Source organism: Epinephelus fuscoguttatus, linkage group LG8, assembly GCF_011397635.1.
Source record: "Epinephelus fuscoguttatus linkage group LG8, E.fuscoguttatus.final_Chr_v1".
In the NCBI taxonomy this organism is placed as follows: domain Eukaryota; kingdom Metazoa; phylum Chordata; class Actinopteri; order Perciformes; family Serranidae; genus Epinephelus; species Epinephelus fuscoguttatus.
In genome coordinates this window covers 4,346,147-4,372,307 of record NC_064759.1, presented here as the reverse complement: position 1 = coordinate 4,372,307, position 26,161 = coordinate 4,346,147, and the positions used below count along the sequence as shown (strand labels likewise).

Sequence of the window (26,161 nt, the reverse complement as noted above, 5' to 3'; positions counted from 1 at the left end):
ACAGTGTGTGAAATAGTCTCAGGGCCACTCAGAGGGAGGAGTTGTACAGTTTGATGGCCACAGGCAGGAATGATTTCCTGTGGCGCTCACTGGTACATCTTGGTGGTATGAGTCTCCCACTGAAAGTACTCTTGTGCCTGACCAGCACATGGTGGAGTGGGTGTGAGACATTATCCAAGATAGTTTGGAGCTTAGACAGCATCCTCCTCTCTGACACCACCATCAGAGAATCACACTCCGTTCCCATGACGTCACTGGCCTTGTGGATCAGTTTGTTGAGTCTTTTGGCATCCGCCACCCTCAGCCTGCTGCCCCAGCACACAGCAGCATAGAGGATAGCACTGGCCACCACAGAGTCTTAGAAAATCCTGTCCGGCAGGTGTTGAAGGACCTCAGTCGCCTCAGAAAATAGAGACGGCTCTGGCCCTTCCTGTAGAGAGAGTCAGTGTTCTTAGCCCAGTCCAGTTTATTGTCAATGTGTACCCCCAGGTACTTATAGCTCTCCACAGGGTCCACACTGACCCCTTGGATGGAAACAGGGGTCACCGGTGTCTTGGTCCTCCTCATTGAACACATTAGTGCATCAGATATATGTTATTCTGAAATGGAGCATTCTGCAGAACAAGTACTTTTACATTTGGTACTTTGAGTATATTTTGATGCGTATACCTGTACTTAAGATATTGAATGCAGGATGTTACGTCTACCAGCGTGTTTCTACACTGCTGTGTTTTACTTGAGTAAAATATATACTTCTTCAAACCACTATTACTTTGTTGCAAACTGTCCTGCAGGGTTTTTTATATATATATTTTAGCCTTATTTTTAGAGAAAGAAGTGATTAAATAAAACTCTGTAGCTCCTGTCCAGCAGGTGGCGCTGTGCACTGTGTGCACTAGTTGAATGAACCACCAACAAACTGTAGAGTGAGACAAACAGGAAGTGAAACAACAACACACCTGCAGCAGACTCGTGTCTGCATTAACGTGATGTTCCAGCTGAGATGGAGGAGTTGGAGTTTGATGATATTTTAGATGACTGGTTTATCGAGTCCCTGAAAACGTGAGAAATGTTTCTTCTTTGTTTAAAAGTCTATAATTTATTGTTGCTGCAAGCCAGACGCTGCATTCTTCGTTAGCTAGCGTTGCAAACCGAACTCCGCTTAAAAATCTTCATAGTTTTATTTCTCCTCACTCACCTGCAGATGTACACTCTTATAAATAATATCACAAGACATTTCCTGCGTCCAATTTAGTCGTTTTTTAATTCGGCTTGGTTTCAGTACACGTAGCTCTTAGCAGCACCCTGTTTCACTTAAGGTAAAGTTTGAGAAGTAACGTTTTCTGTTTGGGAAGCTTTCCTTCAGTGGACTTTATCCATGGCCAACTGAAGACCGAACTGCACTTAAAAATCTATTAAGTTCTATTTCTCTTCTTAGCCGCAGGTGTACACTCCTTATAAATATTATCACAAGACATTTCCTGCATCTAATTTAGCCATTTTCTAATTCGGCTTGCTTTTTCTTCACTTAAGATTTAGCAGCATCCTGTTTCATTTAAAGTTTAAGAAGTGACATTTTCTGTTTCGGAAACTTTCCTTCAGTGGACTTTATCCATGCCGAATTGAAGAGTGGATTATAATGATTTAAAAGATGGATACCTATTTCATAGCTGAGGTATGTGTGTTCAGCCCTGAGAGAGGAAATGTTAAATATTTAAATTTGTAGAAAGGATTCTGGTGTGAAAGGAGAAATACCGCAGAACAAAGGAGGCATTTTACCTTTAAAAAACTGATTTTACATTATGGAGAATGGTGAAGTGAAGCTGTGGAGTGAAACATCAATATTTATTTATCAGCACCCTTTTTCTTTAAATTAAAGGTCCAGTGTGTCAGATTCAGGGGTTTAGTGATGTGTATCAGTGAGGATTGCAGATTGTGAGCTGCAGAAACTTCCCTGGTTAAAATTCCTTCCTTGTTCATTGTTCAGGAGTAAAAACACTCAATAAATTAGTTCCACGTTAAAAAAAGTCTGTTTTTTTTTTTCATCGCTGCTCGTCTTGGAGGTGCTTCTAACAACAGCAGCTGAGGCAAAAACACAAATGTCCCCATCTAAAGCCAGTTTGTGCTTCTCAAAGTCAAGAATTTCAAGGAGGCTACGTCACTGAATCCCAATGAAAGACTGTTCCAGTGTCAAGGATCCTTCCAATCCTACTGAGGACCAAATCCTTCCTTCAGAGAATGTTCAAGGATGCATGTGTGGATCCTAAGGGGGCATGAAGTACCCACAATTTCTTGCGCACGATGTGCCGGAATTGAAGGAGGGGCCATTTCAATGAAACACACCTGAGGTTCGTCCCAGTATCCTTCCTCGACTCCTCTGTCCTCTATCCTCGAGACTCACCATCTGGTTGGACGTCTCAATTCGTTAATGGAGAGAGGATGAGTCGAGGAGAGAGGAGGCTTTCAGTGGAGAGGGCAGCGAGGATACACGAGTGCAGCCTTGGCTGAAGGCTTTTACCAACCGACACACCCCCTGATTGGATATCAGTTATTGATTGGACAGCTGATCGGACTGATCTGATACATCACAGCATCACTGGAGTTTCATACCAGAGGGAAGACAAGATAAAATTGAAGTGTGTCGCTCCCAAGTTTTCTTTTTCTTTTGTTTTTTGATTCTCCATTGAGTTAAATATCTGAACAAGAAAAGCAGCACAAAGTGCTGTCTTCATTTATTGGAAAAAAATTTCTCTTCATGATCTGTTACGTCCCTCATCAGTGTTTATTATCGATGTAATAAATGCAGAGAGAGTCCGTCTGTCTGCAAGAAACACTTTAACATCAGTGATCGTCATTTCTGTTCAGTCACATGTAAGGGCCGTTTCGTAGTCGACGCACGCAGCGGTACATCCCAGCTAGCTAGTACTGCCATTTTATTGGAGTGCAGGGCACTAGAATTGTCATATAATTGGGGGTGTGCCCGTACGAGTTCGCAAAGTTTTTCCTCTTCGCCCGCCATATTTCATACCTGCTTCTTCTGTGAATAAAAAAAAGTGGTTAATCAAAAAAACACACAACACATTTTGAGATGCAAGCACGCATCATTGTGGCCAATGCGTCTTGATGCGTCCTAATGTGTTCGCGTCTGCGTGCCTTTGTGTCGACTATGAAACTGATCATTCCTGATCCTGGGCACTTGCTAGCCTGTTCCAGTGTGTGTTCACTGAATGCCTGGAAGGACTCTTGCCTAGTCTCTGTAGGACCCAACTTGGAAGGACCCGTCCTACCAAGGAAGCATCCTTAACTTTGAGAAGCATGGCTGTGCAACTTGGTGATCTCAGTAGACGAGGACCTGCTCCCTATGTAGATATAAACGGCTCATTCTGAGGTAACGAAAACACAGCAATTCTTAGTTTCAGGTGATTAAATGAAACATACTTACATTTAATTTCTGCCAATATGTCCCCCTAAATCCTGGACACTGGACCTTTAACTTTACATTAAGCTTCTTCTCTGCAGCTCCTACAACACACGTCACTCCTGCTGCTACGTTTACAGCTTAGAAATAAAAAGATAATTGCTATTTTTACTGTGACCTCTCTGTGGTGTTTCTGTGACTGGGGTCCTGAACTGTTGCTGTGTTCAGTCATTAAAGCCTGTCTGGTTTCTGCAGGTACAAAGATCTTCATGTGTATCAGCTGGAACATCCCACCCAGGTCATCGAGTGGACGTCAGGGAAGAGTAAGTACATTTATTTCATCATTACAATATTCATCATTACTGGTCTCACAATGTACAGACCAGAATCACAAACAGTACAACCAACAGACAGACTGTAAGCATGATACTGTTGATTATTGTTGATCATGTTACACAGACGTACACAGGAGGAGATGTGCTAACGCTAAGTAAACTTTGTATCATCATGTTCACAGCCGTGTGTGTCGCAGGATACAGTTCATCTAAAAATGAGATTCTGGAGCTGCTTTTACCTCTGAAACTGTTCGCTGATGAAAATAAGGTAACGATCTGTGTAAACTTTATTTATTTAAAAATTAACACAGCATTCAGTCGGCACTTGAGCCTCTGCTGAATATATATGTGTTGTGTTCAGGGTCTCTGTGCAGAGAGGGATTTCAAAGTCGTCCACGGTGGGTTCACAGACGGTCCTGTTCGCTGCCTCAGACGCGTCCCAGGAACAAGGTGAGTTCGTGACGAACGATTTCACTGTAATTTACTTGATTTCTTGTCTTTCCACTCACGTCCATTAAAGGTCTTAAACTCAGTTACTGTTTGCTCTGCAGAAGTTTCAAAGCTTCATCATGAGCTTCAGTGGAGTTAAAATAATGTTCATCATCATTAAATGCTGGCAAGAAAAATTAAATCTAATCATCTGAAAGAAGAACACACAGTAAAAACAAAACAAACAGAATGAAAAGCACGTGATTTATTATTCTCTCATGTTTGATGGCTACAACGAACACTGTTGTTAATATTCATATATTTTCTCAGTTAAACGTTTATTTTATTGTCAAAAATCCTGATTATTCTCGATCACAGTTCACAAAAAACAAAATGACAAACAGCCCCAAACTCAAAGTATTATTTATGATATGACACTTAATTTATCTTTTTCTTTATTTAAACCAGAGATTAGTCAACTAACTGAACTGTGTTCATTTTGGGGAGGAAGAAAATCATCTCTCATGAAATTGCAGATAAATCCTTTCTGAAGGACTCACAAAATATGTCATAATGAACATAAAAGGAAATTATCTGACGTGTCACATCACAGTTTGCATGTCGTACATTTGTGAAATGAGCCCCAAAAACTTATTTTCTCAATCATCTTCTTACTAAACACCTAATTTTCTGCCAAAGTTCAAAGAGTACAGGATATTCTAGATGATAGATTTTCTAGATTTTTAGTTTCCTCTGCGCTCCTGTCAGATTTAAAGAGAGCAGTTGGAAAAAAGTCCTGATGAAGCCGATAATCTGAGATTTTCAGTGTCATATCTTAAATAAAAAATACCTGAGGATGTTTTTCTAAACTCTAATTTTTGCACATTTAGTATCTGATGCAGATCAACCACCGCTCCACCCAGCTTGGTCTTGTTAAGGTGCTGGAAAATTCCAAGACTGAAAGTCCAGACTGGTTGAAAAAGATTTTCGCACACTTACATCTTTGCACTGTTTCTCTTTATTCATCATCATCATCATCATCATCATCATCATCATCATCACTATCACTTTATTAGCCAGACACAGGGCCCAAATCATGACATACACACACAAGACACATAGTAGGGTAAAAGAAAAAAACAAACAAACAAAAACATCAATGTGGACTATCCCCTAGGAGACACTTGTACTGATACCTAACATCACTACATCTGAGACTCACCAGCGCATTAACAATATAATTCTGGGACTCATCTAGTCGGCAAATAAACTTATACATTAGAATTCTTAGCAGTGCCTTCAGGGTGCTGACCCCTGCATTACAGAACAGGTGACTAGCGCTGGATGACCTGGGTCTCTTAAGCAGAATTCTAAAACAGTCATTGTGTGAGCTTTCAGTCAGTTAGACCAGCAGAGCGTACGTGAAGCAACAGTGGATCCCAACAATGCACATTTATTATCTAAATTTTGGGTTCAGCTTAACTGTTTGAAACCTGAGCTAACTGGCTCGGTTTCTTCACAAACATGGGAAGAAGGTGAGCAGTGAGCAACAAAAGAAGAAATTAGTAAAAAGAAAAAAATTAATAACAAGAAATTCAGTTAAAAAAAAAAAAAAGTCAAAAACAAACAAGAAAATGACCTGAAAAAGAGCTTCAATTATAATAATTCTGTAAAATAAATTTAAATATATAATAATGGTAATTAGAAATATAGTTTTTACCCAGCTTCTTTTCATCATTCTCTAGCTTTAAAAAAAATTTTTTTTTCTAAATCTATTTTTTTTTTTGCAAATTGTGGAACATTTCTAATCGATTTGTTCACTGCCTTTTTTCCCCATGTTTTTGAAAGACATTGCACCAGTTTGCTCAGAGGTTCAAAGGTTTAAATACTTGAGAAAGGCGTCTGAAAGCACCACAAGAAAAGTGATGTCACTCCAGGTTTTAAAGGGTTAAAGCCAGTCTGTAATTTTAACGCCTCTATCACCGGTGCAGTGTTACTGTGTTTTGGGTTGTCCGTCCGTCCGTCCCATTCTTGTGAACGCGCATCTCTAAAACATCTTGCACAAGCAATCAGCTGGAACTGAGGATGAACTGATTTGATTTTGGTGGTCAAGGGTCAAAGGTCACTGTGACCTTTCATTCATCACATTCTTGTGAACACAATATCTCAAGAACACCACGAGGGGAATTCTTCAGATTTCAGTGGTGTACAACCGTGGTGCAGTAATTCTAGTTTAGAAGTAACTTCTTTAATAAATATTTTAAGAAGGGATGATGCTCCGATACCAATCTCTCAGTGGTCATTTTTGTAAAAGTAAAAATAATAAAACTTCTGTATATTATTATCTATCTTCTCTCAGTAACACTGGAGTCAGGCAGAGAGGAGACAGTTTATTTGACTTTTATTTGAATATTAAAATAAATTCATGTCTTGTTGTTTCTGCAGGTGTGTTGTTACCAATGATGGGCGGAGCTCTGACCTGCAGGTGTGGACCGTCGGAGGAGACGACAGCGGTGAGTTGAGTTTACTTGAAGCTCCTCTGAGTGAAGTCACGTCGGGTTAAACCATGAAGAAAAAAGCAGAATAGATGCCGTACCTACGTTGTAGCCTGACCTGCACCTCCCCAGATATGTAACTACACATAGCGGCGACTAGTTGGCGGTGGGGTTTCTGTGAAGTGCTGTAAAGTTTAGTTGATTCAAAACACACATTAAACACACATTAAACATGGCTTAATAGAGACAGTTTCAAACACAAGTACACAAATCAGCTTCACTATAACTCGCAGCATTCACAGACAAACACTTGTCTTTATCTGGGCTCCATTACAGCTCACAAGGTTCACTGACAAAACAACTGTCTTATACTAAACACGTTTTCCAAACAAATACAACATGCTAACGTTATTAGCACAAGCCTATGGCATTTTACATTGTATAAATTAGCCTAGCGACGAGCAGTCATTTCCTCTGCTCATATGAAGCCAGGATAAATCACACACAAGACTTAAAATTTTATTTTTGTGGAGGCTTTATTGTCTTCAGAATTTTTTGTTTCTTATCTGTGAAATTAAAGTAAATCAAAGCTTTGTTTCCTCTGAGGGAAATGGTTTTCAGGAGGTCGGTGTCGCAACTTGTAGTTACATTTCTGGGGAGGTGTGTGTCAGGCTACAGCGTAGGGTACATGGACACAGAACCTGCGCTGTAGGCACATTGTCGATGTGCAAGTCCCGCTATAAATCGTTTCCTCAGTAATTTTTAAATAATCCCTGATAGATATTTGTTGTATTTTACTAAAGAGTACTTTGTGCTTTACTGTCTGAAATTTGAGTGATGTTCAGCTCGGTGTCTTAAAAATATTTAATTATTATTATTAATTCAGGAATACCTTTAGCTGTTAAGGTAAGGCATAAAGCACAAGACTCAGATTTTTTTATGATGATGATGACAGTGTTCACAAACTTTAAATGAACCTGAAACAATAAAAATAAGGAGAAAGAATTAGAGTTCTGTCTCCACCCCAGCACAGTACAGGCTGAATGGAAATTCAGTTTTGTGCAGCTCACTGGGTTGAAAGAGGAAATTTGGAAAAAACAGATTTTTTTTCTCCACCCCACAAACAAGCTTGTTATTCTAAATAATTCAGAGCTCATTTCTCAGTTCTTTGAAAGTCCTTTTGTACTTCAGAAACTTTTATTCCACTTTTTTATTTTGAAACAGCAAAACACATTTTTAACACGTTGCTGCTGCAACACACACACACATACACACACAAATCAATAAATAGTAATAATTTTTTTAAAAAAAAATTGAAAAGTGCAAGAACAACTTTTAACCTCATCTGTGAGTAAAAACCATCTCCTTCCTCTCTGTTTTAAGTGACTGAAGTTGATTCCTAAATGTGTCGTGTATTCTCACCGTCTGATTGGTTATCGTGCTGCGTCTTATCATCCAATGACAGACGTGATCAGAAGAACAGGAAGCGTGAAGGGGACGAGGAGCGTGTCGGAGGGAGGCAGCAGGATCGCAGCTCGACCCTCGTCACAAGTTCTTCACGGAGCTCAGAGCAGCGACGTCCGGCTGACTCAGCTGACCTCAGGACAGATTCTCTACACGCTCGGTAACACTGATGCTTTATTTATTGTCACGCTCAGTTACAAACATGCATATCAAAGCAGCAGGGTGAATATGCAGGAATCATGGTGTTAAATTTAAGATTCATTAATTAAGACATTATTTTTAGGACCCTTAAATAGATTTTTAAGACCTTGCAACCCGTCTGCTCTTCAGTGATGTTCTGCTTGTACAAACGCTTATAACACGTCTTACGAGCTCTTTTTTTTGTCCTTTTGTCCAAACAGAGACGGACTCAGCAGATCCTCTGAGTTCTTTACACTTTGTGAGTGACACAGTCTTCATCGCCGGCTGCTGTAACGGGAACGTCTATATCGCTGACACTCGGACATCGGCTGCTCCTCAGCTTTCATCTCCACCAGTATCTCCAGGTGAAGCTGTCCTCTGGTGGACAGACGCCTCTGCAGGTCCGTCCTGCTGCAAGGTCATCAGACTGTCCTCGTCTGGACAGGCAGTGATTTCAGACCTGAGGAACACAGGAGGTTCTGTGAGTCGGGCTCAGCTGGACGTCCAACCACGTCACTGCAATCTGGATGATGTCAGAGTGTCGTGGGCTCCGGCGCTGGACGACTGTATCGCAGTGTCAGGTGAGTTCACAGCAACACGGTGATCCAGCTGTTGATGTAAAGAGACAGTTTGACATTTTTGAAAAACACTTTGTTGCTGAGAGTTGGACAAGAAGATCAATACCACTCTGTCTGTCCGTTCCACATGAAATTACAGCAGCAGCCAGTTAGCTGAGCAGCAAGGAGAAACTGCTGGACCTGTAAAGTTCACTCATTAACATGTTTCATCAGTTTGTTTAATCTGAGCAACAAAGTAAAAAAGTATTGTTTATGCTAAATGAGACGTGACATGAGTGGTGTTGATCTTCTCATATAACTCTTGGGAGAAGTGTAAATAAAGAAAGGGACAGAGCTGGAGGTAGAAGTAGGAAGGGAGGTCAAGCTAGAGGAAGAAAAAGAGCGGGTGTTTGAGCTGGAAGATGAAGTAGAGTTAAAGCAAGAGGTAGAAGGGGTAGAGTTACAGCTGGAGGTACATAGAGAGAAATGTGCTGTTGGAGGTAGGGGTAGTACTGCAGGTAGAGATGGAGAGGTAGAGTTGGAGGTAGAAATGGAGAGAAGTAGAGGTACGAAACGGAGAGAGAGGTAGACCTGAAGGGAGAGGAAGAGAGCTAGAGGTAGAAAAGGAGGGAGAGGTGGAGTTAGAGGTAGAAATAGAGGTAGGGAGAGGTAAGAGAGGGAGAAGAGAGGTAGAAATGGAGAGGGAGAAGAGAGGTGGAGTTGGACGTAAAGTTTCAGATGAATGATTTTAAAGTCCTCATGTCTGCAGGTTTCAGTGGAGCCGTTCAGCTCTACAACACATCCGTCTGGAGGAACGAGCTGCAGGAAGTTCAGCCGCTGTTCGAGCATCGTGGTCACGCCGTTTCATCGCAGTCTGGTGACGACGTCTTTGTTACCTCCCACGTCTGGCACCCCGAACGTTCACGGACACTGCTGTCCGCAGCCTCAGACGGCTCCATCCATGTGTGGGACTGGGTCGACCAATCAGCTGCTGAAGGTCTAACATCAGGGTGAAAGCAGAGGTTTACCTGAGAGGAGGAGGAGGAGGAAGAGGAGGATGAAAGGAGCTGATGTTTACTCAGTGGACTTCAGGAACATTCACTGAAAACAGAAACAATAAGTGATCATGAAGTCTGCTGTTTCTTTACCGTCTGTGTGGAGTCCAGCATCACCTCCATTTTTAACGAGGACCTGAAGACTGGAAAACAATTACAGGAACTATTTAGGAAAAAAGAACAAATGAAAACCAATGTATTTACACAAGATCAGACATCATCATCATCATCAGAACTTTGCTTCAGACTATCTGCACAGACAGATAACAACAGGGAGGAATGAGACAATCTGCTGTGGAAACTGAGCGACCCTTTTAAAATCCTGAAAACATCTGTGTCCCAACACGACACATCTGTGACGCAGTGATGCAGCAGCAACAGACTCTGTGGTTTGAAATGAATTAACGTCTCCATCAGAGAACAATGAGTCAAGTGTGACACGAGGACTCTGCAGGCCGAGTCTGTTTTTGTGTCACATGTAAAGTCTCTTTTGGGCCAGAAGAAGTTTAAATTCTGTTTTGTATCATTTGTCACAAGTTGTAGTTTAAAGAAATAAAACATCCATGTGTGTGATTCTCAGGCTGTTTTTAGTTTTATTGGGGTGCGTTCACAACAAGCTGGTGTACAGGGTTCTCACAGTCATGGAAAACTTATTTATTTTCTTCTCGCTTCATGGTTTATGTTTCACTCGAGCTTTACCTATACAAAAAAAATGTTTGGTGTCGCATTTATTGTACTTTTTTTTGTTTGTTTGTTTTACGTCTATAACTACAGTGACCGAGTTGGTTTCTGAAAGCTGCCAAAACACAGGTGACCTACATTCAATGATGTCCCTGAATCAGTCCCTCCAGAAAATTCTTTAACGCAAATTCAATGAAAGTCCACAATATTTGTGGGGGCTTGCAATTTTTCAAAAGTCCCTCGATTTTTCCTCATTTTCCGACTGACCGGAAGTCGTCGCACATGCCGCATCATTTCAAACATCATCAGACGCATCATCAAATGCGCTAATGGCACTGCGGTATGGAGAAACGCTCTGTATTGACATAAGAATTTGCGCTGTTTAAATGCAGACAATGTGTTGAATTTATTAAAATGTTACGTTTACAGGAGATGGAGCTTACATGTTGTTTTACAGGCACACTGTCTGGTTTGAGCGCTACAATATTCACTCAGGATTTTTTGCAACATTATTGGAGTCCATGTTTTAAAACTAATTAAATAAAACTAAAGAGAAAGATAAAAAAAACCATCTGCAGCTATTTTTGTAATCAGTATGATTATTATAGCAAGTGATTACATGACTTATTTTTGTGGAGGTAGTAGTTTTAAGGAAAAACAAATCTTTTTATTCCTCTTTTTGTCACTAGCCGCAATTTTTGACAAAATTGGCCGCAAATTCAAGTGGTTTTTTTGCCGCGAGATCCTGGAGGGACTGCTGAATGCATCCTGTGTAGACACCGACTGCTTTGTTAATGTGCTGCTTTCATTAGACAAAAAAAAAAAAATCTTAAAATTTTAGTTGCACTTTAACACTTAAAGCTGCGAACAAATAGAAAAAGCCTATTTGGAGGTATTACTAAAACATGTAGTTCATTCAGTACGCAAGTAGGTGTTTCATAAACCTATCAAACTGTTTCATAGTTCGTACCCACAAAATGACTAAATTAATACGCTTAAAGGTCCAGTGTGTCAGATTTAGGGAGATTTAGTGGTGTCTAGAGGTGAGGACTGCAGATTTCATCCAGCTGAAACTTCTGGTTAGAATTCTTTCAGTGTTCAGGAGGTTTTTATCAGGAGACTAAATATCAGTCGGTCTCTTTCTCTCTGAAAGAAACGGACCAGCTGATTTAAACTGGTAAAAACACTGAATAAAACAGTTTGACATTACAATTCAGTGTTTCTCTGAGCTGTTAGCACACCACCTGCTAATGTGTGCTCACCTTTTGTCTCTGATAAGATCCAAACGTTCAGGAGCTGAATTATCCTACTCATTATATTTAATATCTGCCTATATATCCCCCTAAATCTTACACACTGGACCTTTAAGTTAAGAGTCATAATGGACTGTTGGGATTTTATATTTTGCTTCTCTTAGCCTGTAAAATCTATCAGATTTGTCAAACCTTTTGTTTTGATCACATTAAATTAAATCTGTTCTGCAGAGTGAGAGCGTGTCGAGGGGGCAGATGAAATTAAGCTCATAATGACGGCGATTAGAAGCAATTAAGTCATTTAAGCGGCACAAACACGAGTTTCACAGAGCAAATGAGGTCATTTGAAAAACAACTGTAGAGACAGATGAATACTTCCCAAATATATAACTAAACTTGGACAATGATTTATTAAAAACGTTACCTCCTGACTGCTCCAGAGGTCCAGACCTTCCTCACGTCTTCAGTCACTGAGTCACTTTTTGGTTCCTGTGAACAGACACATCAACATCTGTAAATCAGAGCTGTCTGAGCTCACTTCCTGTTTGGCGCCTTGTTTACTTGATGAATCTTCACTTTCAGTCAGTTTATCTTTTTGTGCAAAACTGCCATTAAAATGCATTTATTCTAAATCAGAGTTTGAACAATCGCTCAGTGAATCCAGTATTTGACTGACAGAAACAATCAGCAATTGTTTGCATAATCGATCGATAGTCTTCAGTTATTTCTAGGGTCAAAACACGAGCTTTTTGCAGCTTATAAAATGTCAGAATTAACCACTCTTTTTTTCTGATGTGACAGTAAATGAATATTTTGGATTTTGGACATCGTGTTGGACTTCACAGGTTTAATGACCATTTTCTTGTTTTACTGACAATTTGTAGACTAAAACAATTAATGAAGAAAATACCTGTCAGATCAGTGGATAATGAAAACAATTGTTAGTTAGAGGCCGACCGCAGTATAAACAGCTGCTTCATGCTGATGCTGCATTCACATAAAATCAGGTAGATGGCTGACGGAAGACAACGTTTGACGACACAGGAAAACAGTGTGACAGAACGTCAGTAAAACGAAACATGCATGACAACATGTTTTGATGGTGACACCGTATTGTTTACAAATAATGGAATAACATACATTAAATATTATTATTTTATTTGATTTTTCTAGTAATGTCCAGTAATTACCAACAACACTCGTGTTTTCTCCGTCTGTGATGGAGCTACAAAACATCTGGTTACAAATTCTGTCAGGAGGACGCCAAAAAGTTGAAACATTTAAACTTTAAATGGCAGTGTTGTCTCCCGTTACAGGTGTTCTCTGAAATGATGATTCCATGTGAACACAGCATTCATCAACTCACAACAACAAATAACCTGAACAAAAAAAACAAAAAACAAACCAGGTCATCTTGCCTACTATCTACCAGTCTCTTTGCTCTGCTGGATAAGGTCAGTGTTGGTGCAGATAACTGAGGAATGAATGAACTAAACTGACTCCAATCCAAACCATTCAGACTCTGAACATCAACAAACTTCTTTCAGTTTTCTGACAGAACGAAGCTCTGCTCATTCACCAGCAGTTTGTGTTGCTTCAGTTCACCTTGGTTTCTTTACATAACCCTTCTGACACATTCACGAGTTATTCTTGTATTACCCGGCCCTGTCTCTTTGACAGTTTACCTAACAGCCCACATGTTTGTGTTGGCGAGGGGACCCTTACTGACTGTGTAGCCTTCTCACTAACTCTTTGAACTTCATAACACAACAACTGATAACTCACACTGGCCAGATGATGGCTTCTCATTCAGAATGAAATAAATCTGAATGAAATCAGCTGAAGCTGAAGCTGCGTTGTTACAGCAACATTTAAAATAGGGAAGCATGATATTGGATTTTTTGCTGATATCCGATATGTCGATATGTAACAATGCTTTTCAGTGTATGTGATATTCATTCATTGTGCAAAATAAGAAAAAGCATGTTGGCCGATTCTGATAATTCACTTTGAAGCCGATATTGGCTCTACAGTCTACAATTTAAAAACAAAAACAATGAACACTTGGTGATATTTTACAGGCTGATCCCAGTATTTTAAACTCAGTACATTCACTACTTTTATGCAAATAAATAAATAAATAAATGACACAGTATTTCCTCACTCGGGTTGCAGCAATATACATGTTTCAAGGTATACTGGGATATAAAAGTTGACGGTTATCATACAGTGTACATTTGCTCATCTATGACATTGAAAATTTTTTTCACTCCTTTAAGGCTCATTCTGACAGATAATACTGTAGAGTCTGCAATAACACAATACTTTGAGACGATCACTGAAAATCACATATCATTGCAACCCTACTCCTCACCAGTATTTTATTCCTGGCAGACTGGAGATGGTTTTAAAATATAATTTATAAATATATAACTGAACTGGAAACAAGGGAAGAAATAAAGTGAGAAATAATCTAATGATTTAAAGCTTCCTACACTCTTGCAGGACAGGATGTAGGGAGATGCTTCAACGTGATCTCACTGTTTTCCAAAATCAATCACATTAACAATTTTACAAACTGAGGTATTTATTTGTGTCAGTGTTTTTCTTTTATCCCTTTTATACGAAGCCCCTGAAGTCATGTGACATATTTCTTATCTAAAAAAAGAATTAGCTGGTATTTAACAGATACCAACTTTCAAGACTAGACAAGACAAGACAAAGATTCCCGTGCAGCATTGTTTCTTTCCTCCTCGACAGGCAGCGACCAGCACTTTAATTTAAAGTAATAACCAAATAAATGGAAAATGAAAATGTAATTTCATACTTTGCTGCCTCCTCTGTCTCTTTAACGTGTCGCTGAACTCAAATCAAACAGCCACGTCAATAAATCATGAGGACGTTCTCCAAAAGGTTCCCTCACTGTTTACCATCTGTGTGTTGTTTAGCACAGCTGAGCAAATATATTTCGCACATGCGCACACACACACACACAAACAGAAAACTCGACTTCACCCTTCAGCGTGAACTTCCACTGTCCCTCTGCACACAACTCTTTCCTGTTGCACCTGAGGCCCTTTACACAAACTTCTCTAACTGACTCAACCACTTCTGCTTTACTCCTATAACTTTCTGAAGTTGCTGCCACCTCTCCTAGCACAGCAAACGCTCCTCTAAAGACGACTCACTTCCTGCCTCTGGGGTCACACTGAACAGGTTTCATTTCACAACTCTGGATTTTCACAACTTTTCCCGTGAAGAACCTTAAGTGTTTCTGTCTCTCGTCAGTTTAATAAGCCACCGGAACGAAAGGATGCATGCTGGGAGTTTTTTTGCCCCTCTGATAATTACATCAGTGTCCGTCTCAGCCTCCAGTGTGAAGTGTGAAGAATGACAATTAACACTGAGGCTGAGAGGCGTGTGAAGGCAACAGACTGCAGATGCAGAAATGAGCAGCAACAGTGATGGATGATACGGATCATTTTCCCTTCACCGCTTCCACCCAGCAGCTGACAGTGTTGATAATAATGCAACTGTTTGTCATTTACAAAACGCGTAGCAGCATAATGTGGAGGCTGCTGTTAGTTTAGGAAGCACTTTATTTTAATATGCAGTGGAGTTTTTAATACGTCAATATTAGGGGTGGGCGATATGGCCCTAAAATGAATGAGAAAAATCTTTTTATCTTTAGTTTGTGAACAACAACAGTAACTCAGAGTGAGATTCAGATTCTGTTACAATACTAATAGTTCAACCAAATAAAATCTACCACAAATTTCACATTTAAACAGCTCTCAAATACAAAAAATCTCCCCTGGGATCTATATATATAAATCAACAGGTGATGAGTTGTTTTTTTCCACCTGGACCTTTATGCTCTGCCATTTCTCCTCTAATGTCAGACTTCCGCTTCCTGTCAGTGACTTGTTGATTCTGTGCTCTGGTGCTTGGCGTTTTTTGGCGTTTTTTGGCTATTTTCTGGACTACCGACCATCGATTTTGGATAAAGGACATTGAATCAAGTGTGGATACCCTGGACTGACCCCTGCCTATCAATAATTACGAATTCGGATAACGGACAAAACGGGAGCAGAGTTGCCGGTGTTGAACACCGGTGCTGCTAACAGCTGATCAGTGGGCTGGACAGCCGACCAGTGACAGCTGACGTCGGGCACTATGGGTCCGAAAAGGTCTGAGGAAACTGAGGAGATCAAGAAAGCGCTTGAGTTTCTAACAGAAACAAACAGGTTACAGCAGAAAAGTATTCTGGATCTGGTGGAAGAAGTCAAGGTGCTCCGCATCCAAAATGTGGAGAAAGATAAGAGGCTAAGTGGTAATAATTTCACTTTCAGCCATGGGTAACAGTATGACCTCACATGTCAAGAAGCAGAAATATGAGTATTGTGGTGTGAACTGTTCATATCTTATTAAAAATTATACCAGTATTATCGTGGACAAGATGATATGGCTCACCTCTAGTCAACATCACAGTCAATCAGGTTTATCTGATTGTGGGAAGCCAAAATCGTGATTGTGATTAATATTCGATTAATTGTGCAGCACTACAACTACAGCTTTAAATGTTGATAAAACACAGAACACTTAAAAGTACAGCTACAAAATCTGACACACCTGATTTCTTGTGAGTTACTTGATGCAAATACTGAAGAATCTGGCTGAAAAATATGAACTTTATTATCTTAAATTATTGATCTGACTCCTGAAATTGTCGTGAAGCGAGAGAAGACGTCTCACCCTGCTCGAGTTGTTGAAACCACAGAAACACTTGCGGCGGTACAGTGATGTTACAGAGTGGAGCTTCTTCCCACACAATCAATCCTCGGCTGAGCACAGACTTCAGTTTGCAGAGAGCACTTCAACCACACAAGTTTAATTCTGTTAATTAGCAATATAGTTTATACGACCTTACTGCTCTGCCTGTGACGGGACAGAATTATAGAGCGAACAAACATGATTAAACTGTTTCCAGATATTCACAACCTCAAGCTGTGAAACAACAAAATATCTAATGTTTGAATTTTCTGCTGTAAATATTCATCGTCTCCCGTGTTGATTCGAATGAGTCCAGCTGACACGAACAACAGATGCACCCTGTTTGATTGTTACGTAACTCCGTGGGCTTCTCAGGAACAAAAAGCTGTTAAATTATTCCAGTGTAGCAGACGTGGAAGAGCTGTGGGCAGCGAGTGAGGAACAGAGAGAGTATGCGAGTGTAGGAACAGATCAGCTGAGGGACTGAGCACAGGAGACGCTCTTATATGTCTTTTCAACCTTTTAATTAAACCTGAGCGGCTGTTTGTGCCTCTTCATTATCAAGGACAACACATTTATTAAATAAAAACACTGAGGACATTTCTTACTGAGGGCTGTGTGTGACACACATTTCACAAATTTATGAAATTTGCTCAACACATCAGACACTATAAAAACAAACTGAGGTACGATGAGGGCTGCAGAGAGGAAGTGAAGAGGATTATATGAGAGACGGCTGTTGTATCGACTGACAGAACACTGAGCTGTGAGCCTGAACACTCATTATCACTGATCGATGTGAAATCGTCAGGACTATTTTCTGCTCGGTGACGCCTCTGAAAACAGCCGCAGTGTCTGTGAGTCAATTTGAGTTGAAATGGAAATGTGAAGTTTTAAGGCCCAGACACACCAAACTGACATCAAGGAACCAGTGGTGACGACGGCTGACTGTTGTGTCGCCTCACATTGCTGGGCCAGAAAGCTGCACCTGGACACACCACAATCACTACAGCGATACAGACAAAATACGGTATGGACAAAAATTCATATCTTGGTATTTACAGGCTGAACGGCGATACACGATATATATCTTGGTATTTTCTATGAAGTGAGACACATGTTCAGCTGCAGGTCAAAGCCACATTTGAGATGTCACAGGCACTTTTATAAAAACAGACTGTGACCAAAATTAGATGCAAAGACAGATTTTTTTTCCTGTTTGAAAATATACAGCTGCACAACATGTACATGAAAAATTATATAAAATAATAAACAGCAGGGCTGTACGTTAACATTTTGCACACAAAATGGAGGACTGAAGAAAGGTTTTATTTGGTGGCCACAGCAGCGGGATCACTAATAAAAGAAAGCGAAAAAAGTGGCAACACATCAACGCTGCTGATGCTGTCAGCTGTGTCTGTGGGACTGCACGGACAGTGACAGAAAAAAAAAAAAGTGGTCTGATCTAAAGGTAGACCAAATATTTCTCCTCCTCTACCAGCATGTAGTTAATGTGTTGCTTTTAAATTTGAGGATGTTTGACATTGATGTGCGACATAAAGAATCACATTTATTAAAGGTGGAGGCAAAAAGGAGGATGTGCCAGTGCCATCCTGCACAATTACGCATGAGGGTATTTAAATGTTTATGGCAATTAGTCTGATCAGACACCCGGCCTGAATTACAGCATGAACCAGTGGTATCCCTGTCCCAAAATACAACGTGTAATTTGAAATACAATTCAAAGATGAAAGTGTAATAGGCGAACACGTTTCTTCATGCCGGTTTTGTCATGAACAGCACATGTCTAAGTAGGGCTGATGAAATGAGTGTAACGGTTGTGCTTAATGGCTGGATTTCGAGACATGATAAATGCACTGGAAATATTTAGCTAAATAAATAAATATATTCCATGCAGTCGCGCCGTCCTCTCCCCCTCCTGCGCTCACAGAGCGGACAGCTGGATTTTACAACGTTTTTATGAAACAATTATCACTCACTCCAAGCGCAAAATAAGGCTGCTGGATTTCATTTCAATGATAACATGGATCTAAGGTGGATATAGCGTGACATTAAATTTGTGTGAGACATCAATAAAAATCTGACTCCACTTCTCCACCTCACCGTCTGCGTCGCCACTTCCCAGTGTCTCCAAAATGTGCGCACACATGACTCAGAGTTTGCTCACAGGTGCGCACATTCTCCCGCCAAGTTTATTGTTCTAAATCACAACCTTTGCGTGGTAAGTGGCGTACGCCACTTTCAAGCCCCGTTTTGTGCGTAAGCAAGGTTTATAAATGAGGCCCCAGGACACTAAACTATAACATGACCATAAAAAGATCAAGTAGGTTTGAAACAATTAAAAATCTTTGTGGGCGGAGTTAAAAAGTCATTTTCCAGCCCAGCCCTACTACAGCCAACATTCTTGGGCACCCTGGTACACCTAGCAGTTCTGGCCAGAGTACAAACTACTGGGTAAATCTAAAATACATTAACTTTAAAAATCTAATTATTTTGTCCCTGAGTCTTAAAGCTAAAGTGTGCAGACGATGGCGGATGAAGAAGCTGCCTTTTAACTGAGCTGCGGTCAAATTGAGAAAAGTGGAGATTTGCTGAGAGAATGGAGAGCTGTCAGCGTTTAAATAAAGTGTCCTGACCGCTCGGCCTGGAAACGTCACAGGGAAAGTGACTAATGCAGCAAACACGCAACACAAAAGAAGCGTTTGTGTGAGTGTCTCTGTATGAGCGCCTGATTACGCTCCATTCTGCAGAGCATAATAACTGGTTATCATACAGCTTTTATACGAGGAGTCGTTTCATGCTTTAATGTGAAAATGAGTTCACAGTTTGCTCCGACCTCAGTAATGACGGCTCATTATTCACCTGTCATGCTCTCGCTATACATTTACATTTAAACTGCAGTCATGGGGTTTATTTACATTTACTTTAGTGTCTGCAATTATTTGTGATGGAGTGGGAGTCAGAGTCTTATATTAACATTAATATAATGTGTCTTATTCTTTCTTCTTCTGAAAGGTCAGTCTTGTTCACTGTTACTTTTAGAAAAAAATCTGCTCTCTGATTGTTTGAAGAGAAAGAAAAAGTTGAAGTTTAAAACCTGCCTTGGAGTTTTGTTGAGTTTTTTTAAAAATGGATGCACTGATTTATCAGTCGATATTCACCTTGTTGACCGCCATCGGCTTATTGCAAATAAGATGACATTCACCAATGGCAGTCTCCGATGTTTTTCTATAATAATAATAATAATAATAATAATAACAATAATACATTTTATTTTTGGGCACCTTTCAGAGCACTCAGGGACACTTTACAAGACAGTTAAAATAAAAAAAGAAGGATCGTTTTGCTGTTGCGTCATCGAAGTTGAAGCTCCGTCAGGATCCACAGAGTGCTGAAGTCACGCCCCTTTTGGTGAAGCTCATGGGACCTTAGATCGGAAAAAATATGAATGGCAGTGAATGGGGAGACAAATATTATCTTTTGGTCCCGTTTGAGTTGTGACATGAAATCCAAATATGTCGTTAATGAATTTAAAACATAAATTTTAAGGTCAAGAAAGTCATACTTTGTGGTAAAACTGTTGAGATATAAGCTTTTGAAAAAAAAAAAAAAAAAAAAGTAATTAGAAAAACTACACAGGAGGCGGTCGCGTATGTGACATCATAGCTTTCGCTTGCTTCCCGCAGCTTGGAGTGACTGCAACCTGGCACAAAACACACAGACATCTTCAATCATAAATCGATTAATCATAAAACAGTGGAATTTCAGCGGGGAGGCCAAGCTGCAGGAAGCGAGTGAAAGCTATGACGTCACATACGCGACCTCCTCCTGTGTACTCTTGAGTCTTTCTAATTAAAAAGCTTATATCTCAACAGTTTTACCACAAAGTATGACTTTCTTGAGCTTAAAATTTATGTTTTAAATTCATTAACAACATATTTAGATTTCATGTCACAACTCAAATGGGACCAAAAGATAATATTTCTCTCCCCATTCACTGCCATTCATATTTTTTCCGATCTAAGGTCCCATGAGCTCTACCTGAAGGGGTGTGACTTCGGCACTCTATGGTGAATGTATTTCCGCAAAAATGATAAGCCATATCAGGTAAAGTCAGTTGCGGCTCGGAGAGGTGGAAACGTAGTTGGCAAAGTTCTGCTGCTGTGTATTGAAATATCTGTGTTACTGGATGGAATATATGAGACAGGTTAATCCAGGTGAACACGGTCCATACAAGCAGCCTGTTAATCCACACCGTTGCCGATGGTGTCCTGAACAGTGCAACAATGAAAGCTGGGGAGGCAGGTGACCCGGCATCCGGTCGTGAAATCGGTGAGTTGTTAGTTCAAAACACGTTTATCAGTCCGAGACACAAAAGGACTATCAGTTCATTTAACAAAAAGGACAGGAGAGCCAACAGCAGTGCCCCAAAAAAGGATCCTAAGAGCAGCAGCACTGAGGTGCACCACTGCCGGCTGTTGGGAAAATGATTCATTACCTGTTCTGTCACATTATAATCATATAATTAATTATCTATCTATATAATATAATTATACAATTATTATAATATTACAAATTTTACACCGGCTAATCAAGCAGGGCTTGAGACTGACTGCGTCCTGTTGTCCAGAGGATGACATAACTAGATACTGGGTACCAAGATGGCGCCTGTTTATTCCAGGAGTTGCTTGTCTGGCGCATATGCCCAAAAAAAAAAAAAAAGTTTTTAGTTTCTGGTTTACTTCTGCAGTATGTGGCCAACTGAATATGTGCAGCAATGTTTTCTCCTGCTGGCCCTTAAATACCTTAAAACCTTAAAATATGAGGTCACTGTCTACTGGCGGGCCCTGGGGACGTCTGTGCCACTCTGCTGCCTTTAACGGCAAACAGTGGCGTACCAAACTTCAGAGAGCCGGGGATGAGAACAGGTGAACGATCTGGGCAGAGCACCAGAATAAAACCCTGACACCAGGGGCGTAAATACAGACAGTGCAGGCAGTGCGATTGCACTGGGGCCCATGAGATGAGGGGCCCATAGAGAGAGTGGGCCCTCCAACAATGCCCTTATGGGCCCTTATGAGTGACTGCCACACTGAAAATATTCAAACAGATATAAATAGAGACCATGGGACAAGGTAGACCACAACCAGGACAATCTATTTGTTTGAATTATTGAAAACTTATTTACCCTGGATTATGACGTCTTAGACATACAGACGATGATTGCTGAGTAATATGTATGTTGATGTAATCCAATGTCAAGTCTCAGATCATGTAACAAGACGACAGCGTGCAGTAGGGACCGTCGTAACTACCTTACACCACTGCCCAGCACACCACGGACAGTATGATAATAACATCCAAAACACAAGTTTCACTCTCAGTAGTTTCTGTGACATGGAGAAAACTTCCCAAACTACTAAAGTCACTTGACGCCGCTCTTTAATCAGCACATGCAGCGTGTGAATGCATGGCACATGTAAATATAGTGTTCATCGCAGGTGAGGCCGTCTTTTGTGATACCATGTTAATATCGCAATGAAGGTACATTTTCCATAAACTGTGCAGCCCTCATGTAACGTACATGCTGTAGGAAACAATATGATCTGTTACCTCTAAAACTTCACAGCTGCAGAATGTAGCTGTATGTCTGAAGAGGTGACCCAGAGCACTGATGAAATGAAGGATTAATATCCCTTCAAAATAACCACCATGATGATTACTGCCATTATCCTGCATTATCAGCTTACTAATGGCCACTGCTCACTTTGATTACCTGTCGCTCACGGACGCTGCAGACAGTTTGAACTTTAACAGAGAAGCTAAGAGAGAAAAATAATTATCATATCCTGTTTTACATTTATATTAGTTACTTTAAATATCGTCACATCCAGAGTGATCATCTGTAGCTCAGAGAGCGTGTCAGGTTGGTCTCTAACTTATATTTCATTGTCTTAGATACACACTTAAAGGGCCAGTGTGTTGGATTTAGGGGGGTATATTGGCAGAAATGGAATAAAATGTGATCAGTAAGTTTTCTCAACTGCCTGGGTCTAGGTGGTCCATGACCCCTAGGGGGTCCTCAGAGTTACTATAGGGGGGCCACCAAATGACCTCTTAATACTCTGAATATAAGTATTAGTAAGTAAAATGTGTCTGAAAATCCACATTAATGTGAATCTAACATATTATTAGCCGAGATAAATCAGCTTATTCATGATAGGCTAACTGTTACCCAGGAATCGTTTTGCGATCATGTGAGCTAGCTAACGCTACATCACTGTGCGGCACCTGTAATTATTTTTGCATATTAGCCAGTTAGCTGTATTACTATGTCAAGTGTACAGACATTCTTGTGTGCCACAGTGGATTGTTTCATAACTTTTTAGCAGACTCTGACACACCGTCCACTGTGGAAACCACCACTGAAAGTGCAGAGGGTGAGGCTAACGCACCGAGCAATGCTACAACTGCTGCTTAGTAAGCAGCTAGGCAAACAAGAGAAGACCCGAAAAATATTCATAACTATCTCAAGTGCAACTCTTTTTTTTTTTTTTTTTGAAAATATCTGTAGTAGGGGACCCTGCTGTCTCCTGGTCTGTTTGTTTTGGAGAGAAGACCTCTGTAGATAATTCAGCTCCTGGTAAAAACTTTCTGAATAATGAACACTGAAGGAATTACAACCAGGAGAAGTTTCAGCTGGTTAAAATATGCAATCTTCGCTGCTAGACGCCACTAAATCTCCCTAAATCTTACATACTTAACCTTTAAGTAACTATAAAAATGAGATTTAACTTGGGATCAGCAGATAGCCAGTGTTAAAGGACTCTGATCAGGATCCAGGTCAAAAAAAAACCTCTTCAGCTCGTGTAAACCACAGACCTTATTTCAGACATCTAACTAAAAACCCACTGACTCTGAGACGAGGGAACCAGGAGTGCTAAAATGCTAATTCATTTCAGGGTTTTAGGAATCACTCCTAACCAAAGCAAACAAAACGTAATCGCAGCACTGCAACATCTCCCGCTCATTCAGTCACTTTGGGGTAAAAAATATAACCCCTTTAATTTAACTGCAGTCTAATGAAGCAAACAAATTAACCTCTTTTCCTCAACAGCTCTGAGTGCAGCCTCGTAAAAGTGCCTCATAATCTTCACATTCACAATCTTTACATCTTGTTCAATGGCTTCATTCATCAGTGCTGTGTGTGTCTGATAATCAGTCCAACTCACAGTAAAACACTGATACAAAGTATTATATTAATTTTCAAGGTGTCTATTTCATCTCTGAAATCACAGGATTGGAACAATCTGTTTTAATAATTTATTAAACTGTTATTTATTTTTTCATCTGTGGATAATGGTTAATAGTTCCACTATAAACATCAGAACACAATGAAATATGTCCATCCTAAACTCACAGTCTAAAGAGACGCCTTAAAATGTCTCCTCTCATGTAAGCAAGTCCAAAACCTGAACACATTTACTATACAATGATATAAAACAGACAAAAGCACAATATAGTTTCTTCAATTAGTAATCATTTACTCACATTTCATATATATTAGGGGTAGGTGATAAAATCAATACAGTACTATATCACAATATTTTGCGTGGCAATGTTATATCCATACACAGACGCCAAGGATCAAAATTTTATTATCTACAGGATCAATGCTGCAACTACAATTAAACTCTCGGTAGCCTACAGGAATAATAGCTGCAATAAAAATGACCATAGTGAGCATGAACAGACCGAAAACTTTATCTTATTTGACGCACACAGATGTTGACAAAGGTTTTCCTGAATATGAAAAATATACACCGCAGTATACCACAGCATGTTATGGCAACACACTGCATACTACAAAACATTTAAAATTGCAATAATAGTTTCTGAATAATTCGGTTTATACACATTATACACTAATATACAGAGGTGGAAGAATACTCAGATCCTTTACCTTTGTTAAGTAAAAGTAACTATACTCTGTTACAATTAAAAGTACTGCGTTCAAATTCTACTTGAGTAAAAGTACAAAAGTATTATAAGCAAAATGTTCTGTGGATTGTAGTGGAAAAAACATACTTTTTCTTATTTTGCACAATAATTAAATATTAAAAACATCAAAAAGTATTGTATTTCATGTCTCCACCTGCTGGTGGGTCGTCACCTTAAGAGTACGTTTGTATGTACATCATGATGTTAATTCCACTACAGAAGAGACTTGATGATCACTAAAAATTAGTTGGGGAAAAAAATGCGGATAAATCAATATCTGAATCGGTTATTGGCCAAATGAGTAGTTACATGTTGACATAGGATATCGGCAAAAAAACAAAATATCGAGCATCCCTACATTTTAATGAGTTTATAAAATGCTAGGTAGACCAATCAATGAAATATATCATAATTTATTATTTGATTATATTTTGTATTAATAATATAAATTTGTAAAGTAACTACAACTTTTAATTAAATAAATGTGCAGTATAAAGTGCAGTATTTACCGCCAAGATGGAAAGTAGAAAATGGAAATACTCAAGTACAAGTACCTCAAGTTGAGTAACGTTAAATGCACTCAGTTACTTTCCACCGCTGCCGATGGATCAGCAAACGGTTAATCGATAAACACACAAACTGCTCATTAAATCAAACAGTCAACACATTAACAGGTGTCTTACCTTTAACCAGGTGTTGTGTAGATCCACCATGATGATACTCAGGTACATTAAACAGGTCTGATCCATTGTTTCACCCAGGGTCGTTAACGTTACCTCCCGGCCAGGTGCTTCTCCTTAAGCTAGCTGTTAGCAAGTGAGACAGGTGAGTTGATTGTTAGCCGAACTGTTAGCATCAACTGACGTGACCGTTAGCATCAACATTTGTTCTTAAACATCTTCTTTTACCTTCAGTGTCTTCGCAGCGGCAGATTGTTTAAGTTCTGTTTTTATATATTCAATAAATTCATGTTTGTCCGCAGAAACTGCTGCTTGTTTTCCCCGCCATCGGCCGTCTTCCTCTTCTTTCAACATAATGGCGGCTGTAAATCAGCTCATATGCTCAGTATCGCCACCTACTGGAGCGGGGCGATGTGGCGGCGTGAGTTACTGCAGGGAGCTGGCCGGCGCTGCCTTCAAATACAACCCGTAAATTCGACTGACAGTCAGTGAAGGAAGAAGTGCTGAGTTTTTTAACCTACGTAAAGGTAGCTATTCTGCAGTCGCAAAATATTTTTAACACTGTTTTTATTCGGGTTTTCAATTGTAAAAGATATTACACGTTAATAAAATAGTCAGTCTTGGCAGCAAATATGATAAACCGTTAAATGAGAAGGCAAACAAGAAAAAAACCTAATTAAAACCGTAATCATGGAGTACGCATGAACTACTACACTTTATAATCTTAATCTAGTTGCCCCGCCCCCACTTCAGTCGTTGGTTTTATATATATTTTATTTTATTGTAATTTATTTTATTTCTGTATTTTTTATTTATTAT

The 26,161-nt window shown here is 39.8% G+C and overlaps 1 protein-coding gene and 1 long non-coding RNA gene across 2 annotated transcripts; one reads left to right on the top strand and one right to left on the bottom strand.

Moving 5' to 3' along the window:
• Nucleotides 1-905: 905 nt before the first annotated feature.
• Nucleotides 906-10,203, top strand: wdr73 (WD repeat domain 73). Its single transcript, XM_049584890.1, has 8 exons — nt 906-1,062; nt 3,674-3,741; nt 3,936-4,021; nt 4,115-4,203; nt 6,628-6,695; nt 8,143-8,301; nt 8,543-8,902; nt 9,648-10,203. The coding sequence occupies exons 1-8, from the start codon at nt 1,004-1,006 to the stop codon at nt 9,890-9,892; spliced, it is 1,134 nt and encodes a 377-aa protein (XP_049440847.1). The 5' UTR covers nt 906-1,003; the 3' UTR covers nt 9,893-10,203.
• Nucleotides 8,898-25,714, bottom strand: LOC125893924 (uncharacterized). Its single transcript, XR_007449941.1, has 5 exons — nt 25,571-25,714; nt 25,346-25,468; nt 12,292-12,356; nt 10,027-10,076; nt 8,898-9,906 (listed from the first exon to the last, which is right to left on the bottom strand). It is a non-coding gene; the product is annotated as an uncharacterized LOC125893924 (long non-coding RNA).
• Between the last annotated feature and the right edge of the window lie 447 nt (nt 25,715-26,161).

Coding starts and splice junctions, on each gene's coding strand:
- wdr73 (XM_049584890.1), top strand. CDS start 1,004: ATGGAGGAGTTGGAGTTTGATGATATTTTAGATGACTGGTTTATCGAG. Junction 1,063..3,673: donor TTTATCGAGTCCCTGAAAAC/GTGAGAAATGTT, acceptor TGGTTTCTGCAG/GTACAAAGATCTTCATGTGT. Junction 6,696..8,142: donor CGTCGGAGGAGACGACAGCG/GTGAGTTGAGTT, acceptor ATCCAATGACAG/ACGTGATCAGAAGAACAGGA.